Source organism: Epinephelus lanceolatus, chromosome 1 (genome assembly GCF_041903045.1).
Source record: "Epinephelus lanceolatus isolate andai-2023 chromosome 1, ASM4190304v1, whole genome shotgun sequence".
Lineage (NCBI taxonomy): Eukaryota > Metazoa > Chordata > Actinopteri > Perciformes > Serranidae > Epinephelus > Epinephelus lanceolatus.
The window spans coordinates 21,979,553-22,003,536 of NC_135734.1; the positions used below are offsets into that span (position 1 = coordinate 21,979,553).

General features: G+C 40.8%; 1 protein-coding gene across 2 annotated transcripts in view; it reads right to left on the reverse strand.

Annotated features, from left to right (window-relative positions):
- Positions 1 to 2,083: 2,083 nt before the first annotated feature.
- The window catches only part of tafa4b (TAFA chemokine like family member 4b), a 52,354-nt gene continuing 30,453 nt past the window's right edge, over positions 2,084 to 23,984 (reverse strand). For both annotated transcript variants that reach the window (XM_033626221.2, XM_078167354.1), the window contains 3 exons: positions 23,352 to 23,507; positions 5,365 to 5,489; positions 2,084 to 3,132 (listed from right to left, as the gene is read on the reverse strand). In XM_033626221.2, coding sequence (XP_033482112.1) covers positions 3,121 to 3,132; positions 5,365 to 5,489; positions 23,352 to 23,507 — 293 coding nt within the window. In that variant the 3' untranslated portion in view covers positions 2,084 to 3,120. The remainder of the gene's footprint in view (positions 3,133 to 5,364; positions 5,490 to 23,351; positions 23,508 to 23,984) is intronic.

The following is a 23,984-nucleotide window of genomic DNA, read 5'->3' on the forward strand; positions in this document are numbered from 1 at the left end:
GCTCTCCTGTTTTCCATTCTCACTCAAACTGCCTATCCTCGTTCATTAGCATCTCATACTGCAGTCATGTCCTCCATGTTGTTTGTTTGCTTCTGTAAGTCCTGCCCTCTGGGTACCACTAGTTGCTAACCCGTGGAGATGAAAGTAACCAGTCTCCATGGGACGTTTGGGAGGTTAGACCCCTACTGACACATTACAGACACATCCACTTCCAGTTAAAAACAACATTTTTTTTTTACATTGAAGAATGTGTCTGTGCCTGTAAGCATCATACAGTGAATAGATTTCTTTCATTATTTGTGAAACCAGCCTGTAACAAGGTTGTTAGAAGTTTTTTTTTTTTACACAAAGAATGGACAATGTATAGACCCATGGATAGGCACTGATACCTGCTAAATTTGCATGCTATGTAACACCTCATTAAAGGTGAATATGGTAATACGAAATCCCTCCAAGATACCTTGAGGCCTCTTAGCGAGTTCAGTCGTCTTCCTTCTCATAAATTGGCAAAGGCGGAGGAGTGTGCGTCTGCTCTGCTGCGGGGCTGCCCAGCCTGCACAGCAGTCGTAAATATATGTACGGGGCACTTTGCAAGTTTTTTTTTTTTTTTTTTTTTTTTTTAGTAAATATCAAATCTCTCCCTGGCAGCTCTTCTCTGACTGTCTAAGCGTTGTTGGAGCTGAGGGTGGAGCTGCAGCGTCAAACCCCAGCCACCAGGGAGCAGCGCAGCGCAAATTGTCCTCAAATATTGATTCTGCTGCAGAGAGCCATGTAGGACGGAGGGAGCAAGGCGCCAGGCTCATCTACAGAACACCAAACCTCTGGGGGAGACAGAGATGGAAAGAGAGGGAAGGAAGCGGTGGAGGAGAGAGGGGGAGGGAAAGGAAACAGAGCCTTTACATGGTTTGATGTTGCACAGCTCTGGAGACATTTTGCCTTACGTTGGTTGTAATTAAGGCTTGCCACTTTCTCTGCTGATTCCAGTTCTCCCATATTAGTTTGTGGGTGTGAGTGGGTGGGTTTAAGGCTTGTAAAAGTTTTAAGTTTCTGTGTGAATGTAGGTGTATCTGCTTGTACGCGAATGTCACTGTATCCCCACTCTAAATGGACCATTGTTGCTGAGACGCTGCTCAAGGAAAGAGGGCATTGTGGTGTGACTGGCCTAACTGCAGTGCTGCACCGTAGGCCTAAAAATATTCCATGTCAGTGGTCCCGAGAGAAGCCCAGCGCTATCCAGGCCTCTCAGTAATGAGAGAGTGGAGCTGCCTGCCACTGGTAGCCCTGCTGTCCCCCAGCTCCCTCTGGCTCAGAGCTCAGCACTGGAGCTGGAGAGGCAGCAGCTCAGCTCCCACAGATTTATCATAGCTCACAAAGCAGCATGTCTGAAAGCAGAGGCTCTCATTCGCAGTGGCGCAGCCCCCGGCGGGCTAACCCCTGGGCACACTGACCCAACACACTCACATATCAGAGAGGCGGACAGATGCAGTTAGAGAAAGACTTGCACTTGGATGTGTGTCTGTGACAGAAAAATAGATTTGGAAAGAGCAAAAAGTGGCACTATGCTATAGAAAGCTGAGAAATAAAGATACCATGTGTGAAAACTATTTTAACTGTGCCATCTTTTATACGATATGCTATGTGGCGGAAAAGAGAGAGAGGGGCACAAGAGAGGGACGGAGAGATTCAAAGGGAAGGCAAGTGTGAGAGGGAGAGTGGACGGAGATAATTGAGAGATTTAAGGTGGCTGTTTGGGGCGCTACGCTATTGTACTCAGTGCAGTAATGATCGAGCCCTGTGGGGAAAAAAAAATACATGTTTGCAAAGGGTTGAACTGCCATTATTGATGGCAATTATTTCTGTATATCTCACTGAAGCATTGATGTGGATTCTGGAGGCAAGCAATGGGCAATGTGCGCACAATATTGTTCTGTATCTCCTAATAGGAGTAGTTAAAAGGACCCCTATACATACAATCGCTTTGTATTTACAGAGCTTTTAAAGATTAAGGATCTGAACATTCAGAGAGATAAAGAAGAAAGCATTCCCAATAAAGTGAAATAACAACATAAAGACAACTCGTCCGTCTTGTTTGAACATTTTATGGGCCTCCTTTTAACAGTTAACATAAGAGATGTCACAGACTGAATATAATAGATCAAAGATATATAACTTTGAAGGCTGAGCTTGGAAATGTTTCTGGGCAAAAATGAGACAGATGAATCACACTCTGCTAGTTCATGTTGCACCAAGCTGTATGTAAGTGAGGCTCAATAGCCGGAGCCATTTTTAACAAATAACTACTCAGGAATAATGGGGCATGAGATATATATATATAATATTTATCTACTTCAAGTGTCAGACATTTTACAAAATGCTCACCTTCAATTTCATGTGACATCCACAGCAAAAGATGGGAGATATCTAGAAAAACAAAACATTCCCAAACGGTTTCAACTAGTGCAAATATCTTACATGAATTTTTAATATGTTGTTATGATCCTATACTGCAATTCCTAATTAGAACTGCAAAATGACTCCCGCAGAACAGTCTTCATGGTAGTGACTTGACCCACAAGAGCAATTTGATGCTAATTTGCTATTTGCTAGTTATGAGCTGCTATCTCTTTCATTTCTCCCAAATCATCTCCACTGTCTCCTGTATAAGCTCCACATGTTGACAACAGGTCTGGATCTGTGTCCAGCAGCACTCAGAACACAGCTTTTAGTTCACATCTCACACTCATCCACAAATGCTTTGTTGAAATATATACTTTGAAATGCTTAGTCACTCTTTGAAATCGACCATTTTTCTGATCAATCCACATTTTGTCGATTATTGGAAAATAAGAGTCCATTTGTGTCCAGATTTACCCTGGGTGTCCATGATTGTAGTCCATTGGTCTCAGCAGCCAGGATACTGTGTATGCTGTCTGTGTGGCTCCATGTAGCCAAGTGTACATAGTTTGTGATGAGGGCATTTTATCCCATTGTTTTGTGATGGATGGCCTGACAGTGGTCCTTTCCTTGATATTTTCCCCATCGTACAGTAAATATGTGTGAGTCATCCATCCTTTCCACATGGAGAGTTTCAGGTTTCCTCGTGGCTCAGTGGCTCTCTTGCTATCGTGTAACCTACAAAAGAAACAATACCACAGATAAGACAAGAGGATCAGTGTCACAGAGACATGTAATTACACGGAGTGATTCTGTGTCCCGCTTCACCCTCGCTGAATGAACGTTTCCATTTTTTAAGAGTCCATCAGAGGTCAGGGGAGAATATTCCAAATCAAACCATTTTCTGTACATTTCTGGCTCGTCGTCGTTTTTATTGGATTGAAAATGTTTGTTTGCACTCTGGCCGGCTGACTGATTGCAGGGTCCAACAGTGTCTCAACTGCTAAAGCTGGATTTCACGTCTCGGAGCTGTAATGGTTTGTTTACGCTTAGTTTCAAAGGCGTATAATTGGGATATGTACAGAGCCTGTTTTCCATCAACAAACCCCCATCTAATGTGCATTTATAATAAAGATATATATGCTCTTATATTGAAAAACCTTCAGCTGTTCAGTTTCATATGTGTGGCTTTACCCACACATATGAAATGGGACATTGTGAAAACGTGTCTTATGTAGCGGTGTCTTTAGCGCTGTCTCTTGTTAGACAGTGTTCTGATTCCTCAGTCAGGATGTCAAGAAATCTGTGCATCTTTTTACAGCACACCTACGCTGTGTGGGAGTGAAAGAAATGGACAGATAGAGATCATCATGGTGAATGAGACACGGAGATGGTGAAAGGAGGTCACGGGTAGAAAAGAGAGACGCAGGATAAAGAAGAGAGGCACAGAGGGAGCGGGAGAGCGGGGACGTGCATGCAGTTGCCAGGGAATCAATGTCTCATTGCAACCATCTTCAGTGACATCTGCCACCAAGTCTCCAAGTAACTGCTACCCGGTCCCAAAGCACCTTGCAAATGCACAATTAATGTCCACTGATGCAGTCGGGCATTGGCTGCTCGTTCCTCTCTCAGCTGATCGGCTGGTCAGACCGGGTGGAAGAAACAAAACAGAGAGAGAAGAAGAAGAAGAGGACAAAGCAGATGAGGGAAAGAGGTGGCATCATGCAACAGAATGAGGATAATTGCACCTACTAGTCCCAGAGTTGGTGTTAGGCCCAGGGTCATTAATTCCACTGCGTGTGACTGAGCCCAGCAGTGCCTCTGCTCCTCAGTCTATCCCACTCACCAATTTAATTATGACTCTTAATTGTAAAGCCTCTGTGGAAGGCCCCAGCCATAATGCATTCTAATGAATGCAACAGATGTTGTGCTGTTATGCCATCTCTCGAGCAATTACTCTTATGGCGCCTGCGCTGCTTCCCTCACAACTGTTTCCCTTTTCTTTTTTTTTTTATATTTCACCTGTAAATAAACTGCACCTGCTCCATCCCACAACAAGCACTCTGGCACGTATAGACACACACCCCAGTCGTCAGTCCCGCAAATTAACTTTCACACTTCAACAGCTTACAAAGGGCCATGAAGGACTCTCATTTAAATCAATTTATCTCATCTGAATAGCGTCAGTTTACATGGCATCACACAGTGCTTGTCTCGGGTACAGAGTGTACAGAGGTCTTTTCTCCATCAGTTCTTTGTCACCTCGCCTGAGGTGATACAGTTACAGCAGATTAACAAATAAGGCTCACTGTGGGGGTTGCTTGTTGATTAACTGTCTCTGATTCTTTGTAATTTCTTATTGATGTTTGAAATTAGTGCTTAAATTAGACTGCACTCTAATTATATTTGTAGGCATCTTGAAGAGACAAACAAAATTTAATTTGATTGGTAAGCACTTCTGATTGTTTTTTCTTCATATACAGTATGAAAAAGTTGAAAGTTTGTTTATTCTACACTAAATGGTGCAAGATATTTCACAGAGGGGAAAAAAACAATTCAGTTGAAGATCAAGGTCAATTGTAGCTACATCAAATATTAGTGAAGCTGGAAGATGCTCAATAGCATTTTTATGTATTCTTTCTGGACATCATGCATTTCTCAGGGGACTTTGTGATGTAAACACTGATGAGGTTGCTTGCTTTGTTGCTTCTTACAAATGGAAAGTTATCAAAGGCTCTGCAGTAATTGGAGTTGGCCAGGTATGCATGTAGGTGACTCGGAAAACAGTACAGGCAACAAATGAAAGGAAAAGAGCAGCATGCGAGGGATGACATATGCTTAAAATGTGCACACAATTGATCATTGTCAGTAATTACACTTAGAGACAGACGGAGGGAGAAAGAGACAGGCATGGGCCCGCTGCTTGCACGTGTATACAAGAATAAAAACGCAGATGGGCATTCCTCTCACCTTGGTGGTTTTGACTTTGTTGCCAGTGCTGCAGGACCAGCCAGTCAGGTCAGGGAGGACCTTACACTCCTCTCCATCCATACACGGCTGCATCTGGCACCACCACTTCTGAGCTACAATGGAGGCTGGAGCAGTAGATGGAGGTTTACAGGAAAAGAAAGACAGCAGATAACTAAATGCACTTTTTGGAGGTCTTATCTCAAATTTTAATTCGGTCTTGTCTCAGTCTCAGAAAAGAGGACTCTGGATTTTATTTCAAGACCGTTCAAGATCACAACTGCACAGATATCATCTATTTGCATGTGCAAAAAAAGGAGTGTTGAGTAAAGATGTTTAAGTTGATTTCATCTCTCTTTAGTGTTTGTATTTGATTGCTCCCAGAAAACAAAGAAAAATTCCCACACATAAAATTCACCTCTGAAGTGCCCTTTGATTGTTTCATCAAGACAATTCTCATGGTACACTTATATGTTCACATAAAGCAATAAAAGAGGTGAATCTTCAGTCTTGGTTTTGTCTCAGTCTTGATACACCCTGGTCTTTGCATAGATATATAGATAGTATAAATTGTATAAAATAGATTGTATAAAATAATGGACGTAGCTACCATGATGTCACCTGCTGCTTTGTCGACTCCCATTTTGAAGCCTCAAGTTCATTTGGCATTTCGACCACCACAATCTTGGTTTTTTTGGAGTGTGAAGTGAGCATATGTGGATGAGAGTGTGGAACTGTGGATGAGCGAGGGTACTCAGAGACTGTAGTGACACCTTGCAGACAGCCTGTCACTCAAGCAGCCCTGACCTTAAAGATGTGAAACTTTAGGTGAATTATAGTTACAGTTGTCATGAATGTTGAAATCAGCTAAAGAGACCAGAGCAGTTCTTGCACCCGCCTGTAAACACATTTATTTCAGGTGTAAAGTTGGGCACATATATGGGGGTCGATGGAGACTAACTGGCCTCTGGCGCCAGCCTCAAGTGGCCATTCGAGGAACTGCAGTTTTTGGCACTTAAGTTTATTTGCACATACCGTACATGTATAGAAAATACAGGAAAGAAAAATTAAAAGTTAAAACATGAGAACAGGAGAGTTTAGAAGCCAAAAATGGCTCATGACGATACCTCCCCTATTAAATAACAACAATTATACATAAAAAGAAAAAGATAAAAATAAAGTTTGCATCACTGAATAAGAGTTCCAGACTAAGAAGTAATACATAATTGTTAAAGATGTAAAATTACAACAACAAAAAACAAAGAAATTACAAATGAATAATTAAAGTGTCGAGAGTCTTTGCTCATAAGAGTCATTTTCAGATGATTTTTGAGTAACAATAATGTAGATGATGATTGTAGAGATGGATGACGGTTGTTCCAAAGAATTGGTCCCCTGTATCTCAATAAATATTGATTAAGAGAAGTCCAACAATATGGAAGATAAAGGTCCTTAGAGTGTCTTGTGGAATATGGGTGAATGTCTGAGGAAGACTTTGAAAAGTTCTGAAAAACGCATCGACAAGTCATGAGTGAGATGTACATATTTATACATGAATACACATGCATCAGTCTAGTATATGCTACATTAAAAATTGATAAGAGTTGATATTTTCTAAAGAGAGAAGCAGATGATTCGCATTTTTTGCAACGTTAAATCTTATTGAGTTAAGTGGGACACGTGGCAGGCCAAACAGTATTACAACACATTATATGAGGGTAAATTAAGCTACAGTAAAAAGTTAAAGTACAAGAATGATCGTCCAGTGAACGGACTCTACTTCAGATACCTACTGACTTCATAGTCTTCTTACAGACAAGTTCAATATGATATTTCCAAGTTAGTCTTTTGTCTGCTATGACCCCGTAGAAATGTAATGTAAGGAACCTGAGTTAATTTGATGTTGTCGATGAAAATTTCCGCGTTGGCTCCATTTTTCAGCCCTTCACGGTGCAGCTAGGGACTTGGTTATGACTTGGTCTTGACTACAACACTATATGACTTAATGAGCATTGAATTAATGACAAAAGGCAATAAGAAGTTGGTATTTACAACACAAACACACCAGCCATTACCCACACAATAACTCTGCAACACTTTCTATCCAAAGCCAACACAAACTCTTATTGGCCAAAATAATGGGAGCGCCCAAAGCATATTTTTACAATGTAAATGTCACAAGCGCTATCCATGGTGCTGATCCCGCCACTGAGACCGCAATAGGATCAGCACCATGGATAGCGCTTGTGACAAACACTGATTCTGTCCAGACAGCCAGTGTCTCTGAGCACTGGAGTTTTTTTTCTTTATCTCTAATATGATTACTGTGAGGAGCTCAAATGTATAGCAGTTACCTTTTTTTCATTTTAATCAGATTAATGTAATCTCTCAACATGGGATCTTAAAGCCTGTGTGGAAGGGGTAAGTCTGGCACCCGCAGGAGATGAAATTGAAGGAGGATAGAACAGGGGAAATATGACACTGGATTTTACCTTGGCAGCAATGACTAATAAAAGTCCTTAAACTATCAGATATGGTTACCCTGTAATGCTGCTGACGTTCTGACAGGGCAGACGTCTTTGAATAAGATATTGTTTTTGTTCCCAGAAGTGTATTTGTGTGTATTTTTATATTTGTGCCGATGCGAGTCACTTCCTGTGATTTCAATGAAACGACTGCTTATCGTCTAACTTTTGTTTCTGGTATAATCAGCAAAACACACGGCACAGTTAGACAATGAGCCAATGAGTATTACTCCAATTGTACAATACAGAGAGCAAGAACAGGATTATGATGAAGCAGGGATATCAATTAAAACTTCTTCTCTCGAGCATTTGAGACAAGAGACACTAATGTTTGTGATCTATTGTATAATTTTCGCAGGCACAAAAGCCCTCTGTGAAACTCATCTCTCTTGAATAATGCTGTGTTGTGAAAAACATGATATGAAAAGGGCCGTCTACAGTTTGATTTCCCTAACTGTATCTAAATTAAAGAAGAAAAAAGAATTGGTGATCTGCTGTGTGCAGGGAGAAGAGTACAATGCAGCTTCAGAAGTTGGCCTGATCTACAGTTAATCCAGTTTTAAAACCCAAAGTTTTCTCACGTCTTAGCAGCTGACACTCAAATCTTCCAGATCATCTGACCTACTGTCTAGACAGGAGACAGCCCGACAGCTGAGAATAACTCAATTCTCTCCCTCCTAACCCATCATCCTTCCATCCTCCTGTCTCGAGTGTGGACGCAGAGGGGGATAAAAGAGTGCACCCATTTCTCCAACTTCATTAAACTGCTGGATTGATGGTGTTTAGGGAGAAATTTTGATCCTGCGTGACTATTGTTTCCAACAAAGGGAGGAGATGAGGTGGTATTGGCAGGAAAATGGGCTCTCAGCTGCATAATGCAAAAGAACATGGACAAATCCTCTCAAGCATCATGTAAGATGAAAACACCGTGACTGAGAGAAAGAGAGGGAAGAGGGAGGAGAGGGAGGAAGACAAGGCTAAATAATAGGTGTTCACCAGGAAAACATCTTTGTAGTGTGGAGATGAGCAGCGAGGGGAACTGAGAGAGGCAGAGAGTGAAGGGTGGAGAGGAAGGCGGCTGTTTGAGGATGGCTATCATTGGGTCTGACAGAGAAAGGAGCAGATTAAACAAATAGAACAGAGAGAAGGTGAGTAATGAACTGAAGCAGACTGGAAAATAGGCAGCGCGAATGCAAAAACAGAGACAGGAAGACATGCGGGGAGAAGAAGGAGGCCAATGCCAAGTTGCCAAGTCAACACAAAAGAACTCAGAGCCATAACGGGGCGTGATGTTGAACACACTGTTATGATGCATGAGCTCAGTGGCAGTAAGCGGTTCTAAAAACCAATGGCTGTGTAATGCTCGTTAATGTGGCCATTATGGTGTCGACGACGGTGCTTTGCACTGCAAGAGTGTTATTTAGAGCTAATGGGCATGGCCTGTGAGTGCTATTATGGAGTTAGCGTTCCCTGCAGCTTATCTCATGCTATACTGGGAGGGCGGGCCAGGCGTGACACATAAGCACCTGCCTGTCATGTCAGGAAATGAACGGCGGTCGGTACAAGGCCTGTGATGTCATAGATAGTTCAGATGTTGGACAGCACTCACAGACAGGTCTCAACAGGTCAATGATAAAAAGATTACAGAGGTACTTAGTGTGTGCAGTAGTTCATTGTGAGATCATCACCTCTGGGACCATTTTCTTTTTTTTTTTCTGGGACCGTGCAGAGTAAATGTGTAGAGACTGGTGCTGGGTGCTTGTTAAATTTACTGCAGTGATGCTTTCAAAATCAGCAACTGTACAGGGGGCCATTCCTACTCTGGATGGACAGCTTAAATTCTACTTTAAAATAATTTTAATTTAATATATTTGTTTGGCTTTGTCCAATGAATAATAAAGATAAAGTCCAAGTACCAACACCTCTAAAGCTCATTAATTAACATGTTATATCTTGATTTATCTTTTAAAGGGACAGCTCACCCTTTTCCTCTTACCTGTAGTGCAATCAATCTAAATTGTTGTATGTGAGTTGCAGAGTGTTGGAGATATCGGCTGTAGACATCTGCCTTCTCTCAGATATAACGGAACTAGATGGCACTCAGCTTGTGCTGCTCAAAACACCAAAAAACCCAAACCTCCACAGCAATGTGTCTTTCCATAATCCACAGACCTTGTTGTGAGCAGTTTCAAGTAGGAACTATTTTCTTTCTACCAAACTACACCCATCAACCGTATCACTGCGCAGATGGAAGCGTATCTACTCATGAACAAGAGACTTGAACTTGTGACAGCACAAGATGTAAACATAAATAGCATTCTACTGGGCTGAGCTGTAACATTAGCGAGCTCAGGTGGGCTAGTATGAGCCTTTCGTCTGTGAGTAAATACATGCATGTGGCTTTTGAGCACCACAAGCTGAGCGCTAACTAGTTTTATTATATTCAAGAGAAGGCAGACACCTCGGCAGCCGATACCTCCAACACTTTGCAACTCACACCAAAACAATCTAGGTCAGTGATACTCAACTTGCTTCACCCAGGGGCCACTTTTGCAAAATGACAACAGGGCAGGGGCCAGTCGCAGCCGCCCTGAACGGGTCAGGTGTATACAGGGGTGTTTTAAGGATTTGAGGATATTGGGGGCTTTGCCTGGGCCTCTGTTGGGTTGTATGGGGGAGGATCCCCCCTGGCATTTTTTTGATAAACAAGCTCTATTTTGATGCTTTTTAATGCACTCTGGCATATTATTTGTATTAGAAGTACAAAAAAAATCCCAGTGTGAATCAATTAATTTTCACAGTGAATTAGAAAATGGTTTGGGGGGCCTGCTATTGCAGGCCAGATTTGGCCAACGGCTATAAGGACTACCACTGATCTCGATAAATAAATAGCTCTACAGGTGAAACTGTGTGGGTTTTCTCCAGGTACTCCAGCTTCCTCCCACAGTCCAAAGACATGCAGGTTAACTGGTGACTCTAAATTGTCCGTAGGTGTGAATGTGAGTGTGAATGGTTGTCTGTCTCTATGTGTCAGCCCTGTGATAGTCTGGCGACCTGTCCAGGGTGTACCCCGCCTCTCGCCCAATGTCAGCTGAGATCCAGCCCCCCCCGACGACCCCTAACAGGATAAGCGGTTACAGAAAATGAATGAATATTAAAAAAAAGTGTAAAATAAGAAGATGTGGCTTCAGCCATAACCCCTTGTAAAACCACCACTTGTCATTTTCACCCTGTGGTTTTTGTACATTAAAAACCTAATTAGAGCTTTAGAGGTGCTGGTAGGTTGACTTTGTTATCTTTGGACAGAGCAAACTGTTTGCTACTATCTCCAGTTTTATGCTAAACTATGCTTGCTTCATATTTACAGTACAGTCATGATAGTTGTATTGATCTTCTAATCTAACTGTCAGAAAGCATATTTCCCAAAATGTTGAACTATTCATTTATCAGTTTACTGATTCATCCAACCCTGACTCCTGCAAATTATGCTGGTACGTTACTAAACTGCTTTCTAAATTATGTTATAGTGTAAAGTCAAAGTGTACAAATAAAGGGCCTTGACAGCAGAACAGGTTTGCATCCATACTCCTGTATTTCGTTACGGATAGGGTAAGATGGTGACTTTACATTCTACAGTAATTAGCAACATTTCCTCATTATGTTAACAGAAGACATCATTTGCTCTGCATTATGTTTCCCTCAAAAACATATTTGCTTTTTCAAACGACTTGTATATAAATCTAATTTCTATGAGACAGGGCCACTCCATCTTAACAACACTTTGTCATGACTCACATATGCAAGTTGTTCATTATTCACAGTCACACTGGCAGAAACTACTTTAAAATCATTAGATCATTTTAAAATGTTGGATGAAAGGCATTGAAAGCTTCACACTTACTACCTGTAAAACGTGTACTAAAATGCTCAACAAGTAAGTGTGAGAATGAATCATTGCCCACATCTTGAAATAGAAAAAGGGAAGATGTATATAAGCACCTCTCAGCCTACCTACTCTAATTGCATCAGTCTCATTAAGAGTCGACATTTGTATTCACAAAAGGTGCATTTGCTAATTAAAAAAGTGTTTCCAGCTCAGGCGTACATTTCATCACAGTTACTATTCACTCATTACAATGGAATCTGCACTCAAAATGGCTCCCTTTTAAGTTCTCTCTCAAACTTTCAGAGTGGGATCAGCTGAGGGCAAACGTCTAGACAGCGCTTTGCTTAAGGTGCAGGTGATTAGGCAACTCAAGGGACTGAGGCTATGTTATTCCCCAGGTTCTCACGCACTCTCTGGGGTTCTTTAAATAAGTTCTGCGGAGGTTTCACGCCACGAGCCTGCCTACAGCCCTGTCTCTCCTCCTACTGATCACGTCAATCTAACACACCTGATAAATGTCACTCATCTGAGCGCCCGTTGTGGTTACGGCTTTTCCTCTTTTGTTTTGTGTGTGTGAGAGCGAGTATGTCAGCTGGGTGAACGTTCATCCCAACCCAGCCTCTGCTCATTTCTTCCTGCAAAGCTGCCTGAATTGTCATTGTAATGTTTGTGACATCAAGTGGACAAACTTGAAATTGCAGGTCCCCTCATGCACGTGTTGGCTCTGTGACTTTATATGAAGACATAATGTAATGTTCAGAGTCCTGTGAAATTAAAGGCTGTGTGCTAAATCATTTTTGCCAATTAACACTTTGTAAACGTGTGCCATGTTCCAACTCCACAGGTATTTAACAAATGCTCACTGACACAAGATATCCCATGCAAAAACTTCCAACTTGATATACAGCATGTCTTTGGGTGAAAAAAAATTAGCAAATGCAAATCCACGCCCTGTTCCGATAGGGAGAAAAAATAGCTTAAATTAATTTGGTGTTCATGGTAATATTCCATGTGTGAATATGCATAATTTTTTTGGAACGCACTAAGACAGGAAATATGACATCAGATCAGCCGGCGTGCTCTACCATCCAACAAAGACGTGTATTTCATGTGATTGTAATTGAATGTGCCGCCAACTGTGCACGTTCAAAGGGACTTCCTTCACCTCTCACCCTTTCATGTTAAATCACATGATAAAGAATAATAGATTAGCCTTTGATTAAAAAATACTAATCACTGGCTACATATCTGAATGTATCATTCAGATGCAGCCTGTTTGATGTAAGGCAGGGCATACTAATACAATATGTGCACCCGGGTGCATGTCTGTTAGAGTGCCCATTAATACTTTACGAAGGAGCAACACAAACTGCAGCAGGGAGTTTACTTTAACTTTGCATGTGTGTGTGCCTGAGTGCATTTGCATGTGTGCACACAGAGATGCCTTTGTGTGCTTTTGTTTTTGTGTGTGTACATGTGCGCAGTCCCCACTGTGCAGTAAGTGTCAGGCGTAAAAGCACAATCACAAGCAGCCCCGTGCCCTTGCCCCCAGGTCATTACTATTTAAAGGGAATATGATGTACCACACACACACACACACACACACACACACAGAGGACCCAGAGGTATGGATACCCCGGGGCATTGTAACTGTTCCACTCAGTGATCCTGGAGTGCAGAAGCAGTTGGAGAGAGGCATCCATCTCTTTCTACAATGATTTACTAACACACTGTATCTCTGTTGCCAGGGCTCACACAGCCATGCCGGCACACCCAGGTATGCATGACGAAAAACACGAGTGAAAAAAAAAAAGAAAATACACAGTGAAAATGACAAAAGCATGATATGATGGAGCAGATATCACAGTAAATAACAGCAGGTTGATGTGTGCTGCTGAAACACTAAACTAGATTTCTTTGCCAGGTAATGAAACATAGTTTGTCTCTCGCCGAGTTCAGCAAATAACACGGCAAACTAAATCCACTCATCCACCGTTTTCATCAGGTCGCTGTGCTCTCTGCCTCTCACCATCAAACACATTTTACTGACAGCATCTGTAGGAAGAGTCCTTTTTACTCATTCTCAGAAAAGAGTTGATGTGTTACTGTTAGTCAGATACTGTTAAATACAGACATCATTATAGTTAACTTGAATATTTCTGTTATATGCAACTTTACTTTAACTCCAAAAGCTTGTACCTTTGGCTCTGAGGGATATGTACAGCGAGCAGGTCGTTATTGCGAAATTAATCTTGACAGGGTTGCAGAGTGGTCTTGCATCACCCTGAAGGGTATTTATTACACAGCTACTTACTAAAGAAATCAATAATTTGACACAAAATATTGATTTAATTTTTTTTATTATTGCTCCCTCTAAGCATCTATGATCTGAACTGTTCAGAAAAACAGACCGTAGAATGGCGTCATTAATCAATCAGAATCGAGTATTCAATGCAACCATGTAATGGATATATGCAGACAAAAGCACCCATTTGTGCCCAAATGCTATATTTCATTTTATCAGGAAAAATGTGACAACATTTGCTCTGATTGGTCTAAAGTCTTGAAATCTTGTATGAACATACTTTGGGCAAATATCTATTAGTACAACTATAAAATTTTTAGATAACATGAAAAATTACACTTTTAGCAATGGTCTAAGTCATGATTTTTGAAAAATGAGGAAAAACACCATGTGCATATCTATTAGTCATGATGCGTTAGCATGAATTTGTGAAGAAAACTTTGTCTCTCCCTAATGCCTCCACAGAAAATGCCCAACAATCAGAATTAGAATCAGTAATACTTTATTGACCCCCCAAGGGGAAACTGTGATTCGTTATAAGAGGTACAATTAAGAGTATGAAATAGAAGTATGTAAAAATAAAGCAATAGAATAAAATAGAAATGAAAATATGTATTAAAAATAAAAATAAAAGGTGCATTTCGCTACAGCGTTTAACACTAGTACTTAAGATATTAAAAATATTAAGAATAAAATATATATCGTCACTATGCTGAGGCTGCAAGTGTGAAATTTTAACTACAATAACAGTGATATTGATTGACTGGGGACCGCGTTTAACAACAGCAAAACTATATGCTTACACACCACCCACCTACACTAAGCACAGTCAGTAACTCCCTTCTCACATTCCCAATGATCTCTGGTAGCTCACTGGACTTGTATTAGTTTATGCATATGTACATTTTTATATGAGATTTGGATTATAGTTGTGTGAGAGATTGTAACCAGATGCCTCGACATAGTTTTGCCATTGCTAAACATGGTTCCCAATCAATCAATAAATGCATAAGTTTGCCGTTTTCTGTGGAGACATGCTTGAAAGACAAAGTTTACTTAATGAATTCAAGGTGACACAGCACGACTAATTGATATGCAAATGGTCACTTTGTGGGACAAGTGTCCCTTTAAATGTCTTTCATGTGAAATATGTTTTACACTGAAAATATGTGCATGTCTTTGATATCCAACTTGTTATGAGTTCATAGAAACCAAACAGATGATTGTGCCCCTTGTAGTTTCTAAGAAACAGACATTTTGTTATCATACTCTATCTAGTCATTGGGCACATGGGACTACTGTTATTTTCCTAAAATATAATGAAGTCCCATGTGCCCACAGACGAGATACAGCACAAACGGTTTGACCAATTTTAAAAAATGTCTTCAGATTGGTACTCAGGGAAGCCCAGAGCGCAGTGTCAGTGCCCGACACATTGTAATAGGTTAAATAACAAAGCAGTAATGTGCCTCCATTTAGCTCTGCAGGTATGAGCTTAACAGTAAATGCTCCTAATGCATCCATAATTTGGCACTACAGCGGAGTCATTCCTCATAATGAGCACCTTTACATTCAGCACACTGCATTTGATGCTAATACCTGTGCTCTGAATGCACGTCCTCTAATAGAGTAATTTATACATTGTTGTACTGATAATGACATTTAGTCACGAGTATGTTTTCAACAACTAAGCGAAGGGTAACAGCCCACGTGCATTATGTGAGGGTAGCTTACTTTTTGGACATTGCACAGGCTTACATTCACTCCCTGGAGGTGCATGCAACCCTGGCTACAACCAACACATTCCTAACCAGCTGTGTGAGCTTAACAAAATTTGGCAGAACCCCGAGTGGGACAAAAACATTTTATTTATCCTGAATGCTACTGCGGTAAAACGCAAAATAGTGGACACACATTTTGTCTGCACTTAGACAAGCTATTTTGTCTCCAGATGTGAGATCTGTAGGACGCAGACACACAAATGCACCCAGATCACTTCTCCTGTAGAGTATTCTTAAAAACAAATTAATCTCTTGAACCCTATCGGTTGGCTATTATCAATTCTACCACTAAAAAACTCACTCAATATCTTACCTTACCATTCATATTCAGCCTTATTCTATCCCTCTAATTATGCTCACTCTATGTCCGTTTCCATGTGATGCACTCACTGGATGTAATTTCCTTATCGTAAAGCACTTTGTGCAGCATTGCTTGTATGAAAGTTCCTAAAGAAATAAAGTGCGTTGTTACTATTACAGCACTAACTATTTACACACAACGCTGTCACTAATTCTAATAGAAAATAAAATAAAAAAGAAGTGTGTTTCATGATTTAAAAAAAGAAAAAAAAAAATCCATGGCGAGAATAATGTAGGGGCCAGAGTTCACTGTAAAAAAAAGTTAGTCTCACAGTAATGGGCCTCACCGTGCAGCAGCCAGTAATGGGACCTGCTGCCATTTACTCCTCTTTCAGCCTGCATCAATAATGTAACTCCATTTACACTGTGGCTTTTCTACAAAGGCTGGCTACTGAGAGGGGTTTGTCTCTTTCCATCAGTGCTCAAGCCTAAAAGGTGAGAGTAGCATGTGCGAACGTGCACCCGCGCAAGTGTGTGTGTGCATGGATGTGTGTGAGATCTTTAGTAACTGTGAATTCAGAGGTCAAGCATGACTCATGAGATAAGTGCTGCTGAGCACTGGATTTGGAAGTGAGAGGTGGCAAGACTCAGGGGTGAGATCTGAATAAGAAATTAGAAAACCTCATGACTAGTGTGAAGGAGGAGTGTGTGTGTGTGTGTGTGTGTGTGTGTGTGTGTGTGTGTGTGTGATATTGTAAGGGAGACAGAGGAAACCTGATTAAGACTATCAAAACAAATGTATCATTGAATGACTTTCAGTAACATAGTTATAACCGTCTGTATTAACTCCTCATCAGTGTCACTCCTTCTTCCTGGTAACCAAGTCTTAAAGGAGAAGTGAACAATAGCAAATGCGTATTCTGAGAGACTGCCAAAGCTTCACATGATTCCTTATTTATCCCAACTTTCATTACAAAGCCAATCATCTTTGCTATGGCTGCCTGATTTTATCATTATCAAGCAATCGTTCCCATCGAGGAACTCATCAAAGAGGTTAAACAACAAATCTACTTTTTTTATTGGGTGAAAATAGTGTTGAAATGATCCAGCAGGTGTGTTTGTGACGGAGTCATTTGAATGGGAAAAGCACCGTCTACTGGCCACATGCAGGAATAGCAAGAGACAGGATAGAGGCAGTGAGCTGGGTGCTATATGGGTGGCTGTCATTGCTAATTACAGAAGGTGCTTGGATGCTTTGAGGACATGCATGCAGCACAGGAAGTCAGACATGATTCAAACTGAAATACAAACACATTATTGTTACTTTTACTAATTAATTTAAATAGAATAAAATAACACACTAAAGGTGCAAAAGTGAGTGTGAGCAGTTTAGGGTGCAAATTTAAATAATGATAATAGTTGTGCTTTGGCTCCTGAGGACACTGGGCCCTTGTTAGCGACACAAAACACAGATTTAATATTGTTTTATCAGCTTGATACTTCATGACTTCTTAAAACACAACATGTTTAAATACATATGATTTTATATTCTCTATATCTGTGATTGGTGTTGACTGTACATTAAACAGCATGATTACAAAATAAGATAAATAAAATCTAACTATGAAAATAAGGCAAAAACATATAAAACAAAACACTGCAATTTGCTCACACGTTATATTGAACATGACACTGATGGGCGATCTAACTGCACATATTGTTCACGTGTTCATACTGATATCAGTTACGGCTCTGTCTGTTTGCCTGTGATTTAATGGCCCTAAAAATGCATTAAAAATAAAGTTTTAAACAGTTTGTTCACAAGAGGTCTGCAGAAAGTGTATAGGTTTGGTTTCAACATTGGTTGGGGGACACAAATGTCCTCACCCAGCAAATTCAGAGCACCAAACACTTGATTTCCTGTGTTCTGGTGAGTCTATTCATCAGTTTGTGGTGGACATGTCTTCAACTTCATTAAAACGAAAGTCATCTGTTACATTCATGTTTTCATTTAGGGGGACAAATGTACATGTTCTACACGTACACATGTTCCCCTCTCCTGGCAACATTATATATTTATTTTTAGTGTAATAAAAATACTTCATGGTTATTTCTGTGTTTTTTCATCTTCATTAAATGTGCAGGCCCAGTTTGTGACAAAGAGAAAGGTTACTACTAAACACCCTCTACATATTGGGTTTAACAAGGTCAAAAGATAATAAAATAATGCAGAAATCTTGTAATAATTGTTCTTTTTTTTTCTAACACAGCAGAAGGGTCTGTGTGACCCCAAACAATGCAACACTTAAATCATTATCACAATACACACAACACAGAAAAGTGAGTTCTAAGTAGTTTCTCAAGTAAAATAAGCATTTTGCTTTAATTTACCGAGCTTAACAAGTTTAATTTCTTCTTGTTACTGAGCTATTTTGAGTCTGTTACTAGAAGCAAACAAACTAAAGCTGAGGCAGGGTGAGTGGCTTGTTTATTTTCCTCTTGAAAATTACCATATCATTTATTTACAGCATTAGGATGATAATGTGCTAATACTCTATTTTCACTGGAAGTAAACAACCAGCCCAAAAAAACCTGCAAATCTCATCAAGTTCCACGTCTGAGAAAATACATCACTTCATCTTCATCCATACATCTCATCACTCTCTATTTGTGTTAGTTTATCAGTCATTCAGCTCTATGTGGGTGTGTGAGTGTGTGAGTGTCCACCCCCTGGCTGACCTTAACAGTTTGAGTAACCCGTGTGCTTCGGAGACTCACTGGCTCGCCTCACATATGAGACAACTATGTATTTTCCTCTGGTATGGGGCTAATACAGTGTGATTGGATCGAGTTGGCCGACACTGTGTGTGTGTTTGTGATCTCAGCGGAGCGTCTGCGGATGATAGGGGTCAGTGACACTGCTTGTTTCTTGCTGGGTAGGAGCTCGCACAGCGGACAAACGGGTGGAACAAAGGTCTATGAGAATGACCCGCAGCTTTCATCTGTCTGTCATCACTACACATACACACAGAGCGCATTAGCAGACACAAACACATGTATACATGTATATGCTTGCTGAGTGTGTGTGAGCAGGATTCCTTGGATAATGTGTTTTCTTTGTAATTTTTCCTCTACCAAATATATTTTGCATGTATTTTGTAATGAATGACTGAACATCTTGAGCAACATAATGATTTTATGCTCTGATTTTATCCACATTTTCCACCCAAACATCCCTGTTGCCAATTTGGATCCCCATTTGTTTCCACAAAGTGATCGCTAGTCTTCCTGGGTTCAACGTCTTGTTATGTCTTGACGTATAAAAGAGATCAGAAGAAAGTACTTTTTCCATTGCCATCTGTCGTATACTCAAGTGGCCTGTCTAGATATGAAATGGAATGCTGTCCCAAATAAAATCAGGCCTTTTAAACGGCAGTTTAAAATTTCCAGACTTGAGACCGAGGCCGTCTTGGCCGACAGCTGTCGTATATTTGCCTCTCCTTTCATACAACACAGGGGAATATAGAGACAAGGAGACACTGGTGGCTGGGCTTCCATTACCTGCATTAGTGGCTTTAACCTTTCATGTTACAGGATCTCCTTGGGACATGACGAACCACAAACTGTTGGACTAGAGGGGCAGAGATATACTGTTTTAATTCACTTTATACTGAAAAGCATACTGTTTAAAACATTTTCAGAAGCGCACCAGTGTATGTGTATTAAAATAAAAACAAAGGAGACCACTGTAGACGTTTACTCACGGTTTCAATTTCAGATCATGAGTTTTTATAGTGCTCAGTGTTAAGACAGCATTTTATTGTTCCTTCCTTTTGATATTTGTTCATCTTCCCTGTCTCACCCCTTGTGGGTTTCTTTACTGTGTGGCCTCGCTAAGAAGGATAGAAAGGCCAGGTGTCATTTTTCCATCAGCTTTTCATGTTTTCATCCACCTTTAAAAGGTTTGGCTGTGTTTGTGCAAGAAGACGAGCAGTGTCGTCCTGATTTAGTGCCATGAGAAAATCAATTTCTACACAGGAGTCCAAACTGGCAGCAATTTAAAAAGTGCAACCTATTAATCTTTCCTGCAATGGACTCATTTATTTATGTTGTAATGAACTGGGTAATGATTTGTTTTAGGTGAGATGATTCATGGAGAAAATTTAATGATGCAAGGATGATTAAAAGAAGAAGAAGAAGAAAAACATTTTTAGCCTCTTTGACCCTCAGATTCAGCACTGCGTGGATCATTACAAAAACATGTTGTGCAGTCGAGCAATGTCCAAACATACAAAACATAATTTGGAATTCTAGTCATGTTCTTAATGTGTCCAAAAGAAACCAAACATGTCCAGCAAAAAGAAGTCCTGCTAGAAAAATGTTTGAAAATGTATAGAAAATGATGCACAAGACATCCAGATTATTTCTCTTTGATTGGTTCAGCCATAAAAACACAGTGTTTTAGGTTTGCATATTTCCTTGACTGTAGGTTTCATGAAGTGTTGGAACAGAAGAAACAAGATATTTTCATACAGTGTGCAAATTAAATGTTTCTACCAAGCGACAACCTCCAGGGCTGAAAAATGAAGCCAAAGCACCAAGTGCCAAAAACTGCAGTTCTTTGTATGGCCACTTGGGGCTGGCTCCAGAAGGAAGTCAGTCCCCATCGACCCCAATGTTAAAATGCTCAACTTAAAGCAGCTGTGCAGAACTTTTTACCATTTATAAAACTGTCCCTCGTTCGTATCACCCCCCCGGAAGATCTGCATATTTATTTGAACCCAACAGCGACAAAAAAGCCTTTCTCTATATGGCTATTTAGCATAGCCTCGGTCGGGTCGGACACAACGGAAGTCAGCAAACCAGAATATGGCACCCTTGAGGCGGAAGTAAGTCTGCACGCCTGCAGCGGCCCGCAGCCATTAAACCACAGAAGAAGGAGCCATGTTTACAGAGAGTGTTCTTCGAGTACGCGGTACGCAACGGGCATTGCTGAACACATAACAGTTTTACCAGATGTATCTATAAGGACTTGGTTGTACTTTTGATGTCATGGCGGATAAAGAAGGAGCACCATCTAAAAGAAAAAGAACAGGAACAGAAGAAGGCTAAACGGGACAGTGATAGGGCTCGAGCCCAAACGCGTGTAAACCTCGGTCGGGCATTCACCAAGTGGAGAGAGCTGAGAGATTTGAAAGGTTTTAAAACTGATCCCGAGTTGGCCCTTTTCCTATTCGACAGGTCTGTAATTTTTGTTTTTATTTAGAGAATATACTGCAACTTGTTAGACGTTGTTTCACTTCAATATATGACGACATGGAAGTTATAAGCAAGCTAAATGTAGCTGATGTGAACCGCTTTTGTCTAGTAACGTTACAACAAACACCATAAAATTATCTGTGACTGTGACTATGAACACAAATATACAGCAGGCAGTTGTCCTCAGTTTATAAGAAATTCAGAGCTACACCACAACATTTATGATTTTCCTCTCGCTCTCCAAAACAAATGCATGCGGTAATTGCCAGTTGCAGTCGAGATTTTATGAATGAAACCGAATGCTAGCTGCAGTCGGAATTTTACGACACCAGGCTGTGGGTGTCATACTGCTTCGACCAAAGGGGACGCTATAATCAACGAAAACGTAAAGTTCCACACAGCTGCTTTAACAGAAGAAATAAACGTGTTTACAGCCTGGTACAAAAAAATGGTTTTGGTCTCCATGGCTAATTTTAACATTTCATGACAACTGTATGGGGGGGGGGGGGGGGGGGGGGGGGGGCAATTTTAATATAACTCATGAGTTTACATTTTATTAAGTCTTAAAGTTATGCAGATTTGGGGCTTCTTGAGTGGCAGGCTGTCTGTGAGGCGTTGTTCTACAGCGTTCCAAAAACCTGCTGGTTCATACCAATGCAACTAGATGAGCCAGTGTATCATCTCTATGCCACAACTCTCTGTACTTCCATTCTGATTTCCAGCTTTTCAGACTTATTTAGTGGCTGAAAATAATTTGTAGCTTCTTAAAATTTGAATGAGGATAGTGATAGTGAGATACTAGCTACAGCTGCCTTTGTAGTAATGATGAAACGGCAAAAACAGGAACAAAATGAGCATTAGATGGACTGTATTCATAATAAATACTCCACAATGATAAGTAAGCAGCGCTAATCATTTAGTCAATGAGAATGTGTGTGTGTGTGTGTGTGTGTGTGTGTGTGTGTGTGTCTGTGTGTGTGTGTGTGTGTGTGTGTGTGTGTGTGTGTGTGTGTGTGTGAGGGGGCATAAACACATACAGCAAGCAGCAGCAGCGACCCACCATCCGTGAGGATGGAAACAGAAGGTTGGGAGGGGACGGAGCACCTGCTGCAGCAAATTAACAATGCTGTCTGTGGTCATTTTGATTTGACCAGCGGACTTCACTAGAAGCCGACTGGCTGTAGAAACAGGTGACGTGCTTTACGATTTAAAACCAGCTGCGGGTGATTTGTCCGGCAGAGTTGCAGGTGACACCATCAGCCGGCTTGAGTTGAGCTCAGACTTGCCAGATCACACCGCTGCAACTTTTCTCTGCAATGTTCTAAAATGTTTTTGTCTTGGCATGAATCACTGGTCTGAACTGGGCCTGTGAGTCAGATCTACCCCTCACTTCTGGTTCCAAAAAAACCAAGATGGCAACAGCCAAAATACCGAACTCAGGGCTTCAAAACAGGAGTCCACGAAGCAGTGGGTGACATCATGGTAGCTACGTCCATTATTAAATACGGTCTATGATTTAAAGTAATTTTAGAAATTAACTAAGGGTTCAAAAGGTTGCTGCAGCTGCAGCTGAAGTAGTTGGTGCAACTGCATCCGACCAGTATAACCAGACTTACAGTCAACTGTTGCTTTACTAGAATCATTGTCATGAAGGTGATTTGCTCAGGAGAAAAGTTCTGCTTCAAAATATCACATCGTGCTGGTTTTCATTACATAGTTTTAATATATGATGACATGTAAACAAATTAATATTTTTATAAGAAAGGAACCCGTATGCTGACTCCTTATACTTGAAATGGAGATGTCTTATTGTGAGGAAAATTTGCACTGTTGGAAAATGATCTGGATTGAGAGGTTGTAAATACACTATATCACTAGGGCTATATGAATATACACATTCACACGCACATACACACAGGGCTGTGGAGTTTTACCTTCCACACAGGAGGGTCTGGCTCTGGTGGTGCCAGCGACCTGCCCAGGGAAACAGGAACACTTGACGGTTTGAGAGCGTTCCTCAATCTTATTCTTATTACAGCAGCGATGGATGGCCACCACCTCACACGTCCCCTGCTTTACCTGGTACGAGACTGAGAGAGACAGAGAAGAGAAGAGGGGCATTATTTGCGAGAAATTCATATGCTTTTATAGCGGCTTATTGGTGCTTTTAACGGTTTGTTGCAGCAAAGACTTTAAATTCAAATAAATTTGTGCTGCAAAGAAACAAACAATCTAATATACACCACAACAGCTTCTCTGAGGATTAAACAAATCTGCTGAATTATTTACTTTTGTATAAACTCCTCAATTTATTCCAGCCTCATACTCTCTGATTCATAAGTAAACACTCTTTAGTGATACTTTGCTTTTATTCTCAGCACAGTGCCCTCATTAACTTAGACACCGAGGCGCCTCTGTTGTTGTCACTGTGTGCAGAGGGGGGAAAAAAATCAGAGCAAGAAATGTTGAAAAAATAATCATTTCTTTTGACTCCTTTCAAACACAATAAACCACTTGGTCTAAGTAAAGAAGAGACATGCACATTTTATGAGTCATGTGGTTGAGGG